General features: G+C 33.9%; 1 protein-coding gene across 1 annotated transcript; it reads left to right on the top strand.

Annotated features, from left to right (window-relative positions):
- The first annotated feature begins 3,942 nt into the window (after nucleotides 1-3,942).
- LOC136830384 (keratin, type I cytoskeletal 9-like) lies at nucleotides 3,943-4,791 on the top strand. The gene has a single exon (XM_067089919.1). It carries the CDS (start codon nucleotides 3,943-3,945, stop codon nucleotides 4,789-4,791), a length of 849 nt encoding a protein of 282 aa, XP_066946020.1.
- Nucleotides 4,792-6,962: the final 2,171 nt, after the last annotated feature.

Raw genomic sequence — 6,962 nt, 5'->3', positions numbered from 1 at the left:
AATTATTTGGTGTATTTAATTTTCTCTGGAGGTATATGAGAAATCGACTTATGTAAATTAAACTGAATAAAGAATCACTCATGTACTTGGTGTTTTCTTAAAAACTGGTTTTAAGGATTTTTACCTATGGCTTCTAGAGGAATAGTATGAAAAGTTTCTACAAATCTCTTTCATATCCTCATTATTTCTAAAAATAAATTTAATGACTGAGGTTCAAGAAATGATTGTACTGATTCGTTATTTTCGTATAATTCTTTTACCTAAACCAAAGTGAAGAAGCATAATTATCTTGGAATATAAGAGAAATCTCTAGGTATGAATCTTTATTTCATTTATAATTTCAAAATTATAATTGGAAAATCTATATAATAGGGAGCTCTTCATTTCTTCAACCCCGGGTTTAGAAGACGTCTTTTCATAACTGTATTTTAATATAAACTAGATACGTTACAGACAATTTGCTGAGGATTAGAGATACATTATCCTGTATCGGTATTATTAGAAGAAGGCATATCATGTAATTTGAAGATAAATAGATTCGAGAGAAAAGACTTTTGAGGGGAGCTGTATTCTACCATGTATCTTCCTTTGTTTGTAGGTATGGTAGAAAATCCTCATAGGTTTGGTAGGAAATCCTTTTACATGTTGGAGTGAGACATTCTTGTTCTGAAACGTTTCACAGTTATGCAGAAATCATTTGGTATCGTCTTTCTGATCTTATTCTATTTAGAATAATGAACTATCTAATATGCCTCTTTACCCAGATGGGTTCCGCTGATAGCAAGTTATTAAAGGAAAAATGATGAAAATTTTAATCACTTTGCATTTTAGCCAGATGAGCAAGAAGACGCTGGGATTTGGTTAATCTAGTACACACAGACACTATCTGATGGTGGAAACTTTTATGAATAACAGCTGGAAGTTAGGCAAGCTCATTTGGGGGCCAGTGTCCTGGGAACTATCATCACAGGTCGTCTACTCGATACAACAAAGGTTCTATCCTTGAAAAACCTGGTACACATGCGTCCTCTTCTGCAAGACTTCCTGCCACATCCAGTAACTCCATTGGCAGATAACCTAAGGGATAGCGAAGTACTGGGCACTCTAATTAATAAGGTATTACTCTTAATGAAAACCTTGATGAACACGTTTATTGCGACTTATTTTGGTGGTTAGTTGAATGGAAACAATGGTTCATTTGGAGAAATTCCAGAGAATATGGATATCTGCTTGGAAGTTTTTCTGGTGGTTTGAGGGACCTCTTGCAATTCCTCAGGTTATGACAAATAATGCGATGAACATTCATGTGAACACAGAAGCTTCTTTAACGAACACCCTGCAAATGGGAGCTCATTTTTATTTTAGTTATGATGGTAGTTCATTCAGCAGTCAGTCAGCTCAGCTTGAACACTCATTTACAGACCAGTACTCTCAAAATGGTGGTTCATTTGGGTTTGAATACAACGTGAACTTTCAGTTTGACCAGTGGTCAACATTTCAAATAAAGCAAATCTTACAGCAGATCTCCAACAAGGTCTCCAAGACTTTTTAGTGAACAATCAAACAAAATATGAAAACACTGTTAGCCGGTGGTCAGGCAAAAATGGAAAGCCATTTGGAAGGACTTGAACCAAGTTGAGGGCTTCCATGAGTGAGCTTCATCAAAGGAAGGCATTAACTCTTGCAAGAGATCAGATAGTATTCTTAGGAAATAAATTCTCGTTTAGTGGTCTGAATAGCCAAGTCGTATCAATTGGGGTGCACGAAAGATAACTCAGCAGTTGTTCAATTGAAGTCAACATCAAAAACTTTAAGATAATTGTTTTTCAAGTCATCAAAAAATAAGTTAATTATTCTTTTCATCATTCAAAACTGAGTTGTCATCATTCATCCTTAGAACTGCATGGTGTAAACTGGACTTCTTCAAGGACAGGGATATCCAATTGAAATAACTTGTTGCCTTGAATAAAAATAGAAACTTGATGTTCGGAGATGGAGATTTACTAGAGCTTTGCCAGTAGTCACTGTCTAGATGGGTGTGGAAAAATTTGTCGAATTCGAAATGAAAATTTCAAAAGACACCCATTTAGAACCATGTTTTCAGATTTATATATTACATTATAGGATTTTAGGTAAACTTTTTCAGTTCTTATATAAAGGTTAACTCTTTATTGAAAAGTTCAGGAGCCTATTTATCTAATAAACTTTAAATAGGAGCAGATCGATAGTCAGGTAAATAGCATTTTTAAAGTAGCAAATCTGTTTTGCTTGAACTTACCTATACACATACACACATTCATATATATATATATATATATATATATATATATATATATATATATATATATATATATATATATATATATATATATATGTCTATATATATATATATATATGATGGGTTCTTAAACCATATATATATGAATATATAGTGTTTTTATCTCATCAGATAAAATATATATATATACATATATATATATATATATATATATATATATATATATATATATATATATATATATATATATATATATATATATATATATATATATATATATAAGAAATCATATATATAAAGTAAGCACGTGATTTTGTTTATTAGCTGAGATCAGGAAAGGAAACAGGAAATTTCAAAATAAAAGAGACAGAGTGCCAAGTATTTTCGTGTATTTTTACAAGAAAGTACTTGGCATATTTTCGTGATTCAGTTAATTATATTTATATATTTATATATATATATATTATATACTTATATATATATATATATATATATATATATATATATATATATATATATATATATATATATATATATATATATACATATACATTTTCCAGTGAAAACGTTCCATCTGGAGGTGCGATGAAAAACGCTTTTTTGATCTAGTAGGATTCAATTCAGCGCTTAGTTACTGGTTACCAATAACCCTTCTTTCCTGATGTATATTCCTAAATATGAGGATTTTCATGTATGTAAGTGTAGAGCGGGTGGTACATGCTACGTTATTTATCTACCCTAAACAATATGAAAAATGTGCAATGAAAGTAAATTCTTACTCGACAAAAGAAATGATAACACTAATAGCAATAATTTTAAAGGAAAAATATTCCTGACCCTCTTAAGCAGTCAGCCTGAAAAAATAAAGTATTCCAAATTCTCGCTGTCTCATCGGACAAAGTACTTTGACATACATATTGCTCGAAATGGAACGCTTAAGGACGACAATTCTACACAAACAAAGCTACTATTGGCCATAGGACCATGCTAAACCAATTTTTGGAGGTCATTTCTTTGCTCCTTTCAGAAAGTTACTTGTCCTTGAACGATGGTACTTTTGGGGTATATATACAAGTTCTATGGTGGGACGTGGCATAGTCGTCTGCTACTTTCAAAATGGCAAGTGATACCTCATTGTTTTGCCTGCGTTTCTTGCAAACAAATTTCAGGATTTTTGATTAGAGTATTTATAAATCAGCATTTGATGCAATATGAATGGAATTTTTGTTGCTGCTCTACGATTTTTTTTTCATTCCATGAAATCAAGTATGAAGAAATATTATGGAATAATCTGGTATTTAGTAACACATATTTCATGAGTTTTTTTATGGTTAATTAATATTGTTGTATCACTGTCACGGACATCTGGTCACTCAGTGTTCGTTAATGATGCAATGGGTTGCTACTAACCTCAGTATTTTAGCCATCGTGGGATCGAGTCCCACAAGAGAGGGAGAATCTTTCTGTTCATTTAGTTTCTGTTTTAAAGATATTCAGTTTAACAAATTTATAGAAGTTAAAATAATGGTCATTATTGCCTTTACAATATATATGAATAGTTTTATATCTTTTTTCTAGACAAAATACTTATTTCCCAAATATTCATGCTTTGTTATTTTCAGAAAGGTACTACGATCTTTTTGTTTCTCTTGGCCGGAGTGGCTATGGGCAATGCCCGCAACAGCTATTCAACCCCTGGAGGATCATCTGGTGGAGGATTTGCAAGTGGCGCATTTGCAAGTGGCGCAGTAGGTGGTGGGTTCTCTCGTGGGGGCTCTTCTTTTGATGCTTTCTCCAGTGGTTCTTCGGGCGGACTATCCAGTGGGCTGTCCACTGGGTCTTCTGCTGGATATGGTTCTAGAGGATTAACTGGCAGACCAGGACCTGGATTGAATGGAGGCTCATCCCAGCCATGGCCTTTCCCAGCCGTCCTGCAAGAGGCTGTTGGAGGGAAAATAGACTCAAACCTCATTGCTGCAGGCTCAGGAAGTTACTCAAATGCTGGACCATCTGGCCCATTTGGAGGTGGAGCTGTAAGAGGATCAGAAGCAGGTTTTAGCTCCGTTGGTTCATTTGGAGGCCGTGCACAAGTATCTGATGGAAGCAGATCTGGAAGCCATGTTGGAGGATCTACAAGTAACGGTTTTGGAAATGGATTTGGAGGTCATGCCGGAGGAACTACTGGTAATGGATTTGGTAGTCATACCAGAGGCTCTGCTGGAAGCAGATTTGGAAATCAAGTCAGAGAATCTTCTGGAAGCAGATCTGGAAGTTATGCTGGAAGAGCTACTGGAAGTGGATTTGGAGGTCATACTGCTGGACTTGCTGGAAGTAATGCTGGTAGAGCATTTGGAAGTCATGTTGGTTCATCTGCTGGAAGTGGATCTTCAAATAACTTTGGAGGCTCTGCTGGCACAGGAGGATTTAGCAGTGGGCTTTCTGGTACCTCTTTTGGAGGTAGAACCTCTAGTGGAAGGCTTGCAGGTTCCAGTGGTTATAACCCTCCTCACTAAAATCACTTTTAATATGAAGTTCTTTCCAAAAGGACATAATTACTGATATGTAAGGAGATTTATTTGGAATAAATTTAATAAAGATTGCATCATCTTCTTTGGATTTTATTTCAAACATGTATTTAGTTCTTATTCATGGTATTTTATATGAAGTTTATAATGAGAAACGAGATTCAAGAGTTTCCAGAAAGGGCTGAATCGTTTTCTTATTTCTAATGCACTCTATCTTACGCATTTAAGAATGCTTGTATATCTTATCATTCTGTCATCTCACCTGACAAGAATGCATTCCCCTAACATTAGGTTCAGGAGTCCTTTTTGATAACTATATAATCAAATAAACTCAGTAAATTAATTTCTATTTTCTGGACTTTAGCACACTACTGCCAGTAGTTTCTGTAGTTTCTCTTCACTATCCTATATCAAGACTTGATAATTTGTAAGTATCAGCTACTCCACACTCCCTTCTCGACACATTTATTGTCTAATTTTTTCCACCATCTAATGTACTTTCTCTGACTTCTCTCTCCATCCATGAAAAAATAGTAGTAGTCATGGACACATAACACCATTGTTTAAGATCCCTTTCAAAAAATTAAGAAACCCTCTACATATTCTAATGTGTGCTTTACCTCTCAAATAAAATTTCTAATTTCCTTTGACAAATTACCTTTTCACTATAAAACCTCAACACCCTCCACATTGTAACCCAGTCAGTTTAATTGTTTTCTTATCTAGGTCCATACTTTGTTAAATATAGCTTATTCCCTCTTCTCTAACAGTCATTTTATCTACCTTGTCTAATTCGTCACTACTGCTTCACTCTCATTCAGTCTGTTTTCTGTATTACTATCAAAATCAAAACCCTGCACAGGAGCAGTTGTTGTTGTCACTCATGGCTTTGGAGCTATTACCTAATTCAGGGAATCATTATGCAAGGTCATCTTGGACAACTCTTTAACCTCCTTTGCACCTCTGTCATTCAAAATCAAATGACACTCACAAAAGTAGATGGAAAGTGTAACATACTGCATTCCTGTTGCAATCCCTTCAATTTTCTTACCTCTTCAGCAGGGACTTCAGTAATTCTCAAATTTAAACGGGTCTCATCCACTTTTGCATCATTCAGATCTGACTTTCTTCTACAATCCAACTTCAACAGTTCCTCAAAATACTCATTCCATTAACACTGGAGAGCATTTCATTCGAAGACTGCCCACAGCTGTTTATTATCCAGATGTACATCTACTCATGACTTTATTTTTTTGTATTCATGTCTTTCCGGGAAAACTTATTTTTATGCTTATGATAATGATTTCTTATTTTTGCATTCAGTTCTTTGCAGAACAACTTATTTTGCTGCTTAAAGTTATATTCCCAAATTTCTTTTTGTGATTAAAGTATATTCTCAAATTTGTCCCACTTTTTCTTATTTTCTTTTTTGTCAGCAGACCAACTTATTTACCCTCTGGTATTTCCTAAATAAGCCTCTCTTCTATACTTCAACTGCTTTATATATATATATATATATATATATATATATATATATACAGTATATATATAAATATATATATATATATATATATATATATATATATATATATATATTATATATATATATATATATATATATATATATATATATACACACACACACACACACACACACATATATATATATATATATATATATATATATATATATATATATATATATATATATATATATATATATATATGGCACAATCAGAAACAGAAGAAAAATATAATTTTTATATTTTATTTATTTATGTTTGTAGGTTATTCTTTACAGAGCAGATTTTCCTCAGTGATTATACTCAGGCTATCAGAACATCTCATTATTAATTTAAAGTGAAGGAACATACCCACCACTAGATCCTGCAAAGGCACTACCAGAAACTCCGCCTCCGGCATGACGTCCAAACCCACTTCCAGCAGATCTGCCAGCGTGACCTCCGAATTCACTTCCAGCAGATCCTCCGGAAAAGCCAAAACCACCAAATGAGCCACCAGTACTAAAACTTGCTCCTGTTCCTCCTAAAGCCCCACGTCCGAAAGGTCTAGAAAATCCAACAGTTGAGTAATTCTCTGAGCGTTCAGCGATGAGGCTTAAGTATATCTTTCCTCTAATAGCCTCTTGCAGAACGCCT

This window comes from Macrobrachium rosenbergii, chromosome 46 (genome assembly GCF_040412425.1).
Source record: "Macrobrachium rosenbergii isolate ZJJX-2024 chromosome 46, ASM4041242v1, whole genome shotgun sequence".
Taxonomy (NCBI): domain Eukaryota; kingdom Metazoa; phylum Arthropoda; class Malacostraca; order Decapoda; family Palaemonidae; genus Macrobrachium; species Macrobrachium rosenbergii.
This window is presented reverse-complemented; position numbering and strand designations above follow the sequence as displayed.

What these genes read in the sequence shown, in the direction of transcription:
- LOC136830384 (XM_067089919.1), top strand. Translation starts at nt 3,943, where the DNA reads ATGGGCAATGCCCGCAACAGCTATTCAACCCCTGGAGGATCATCTGGT.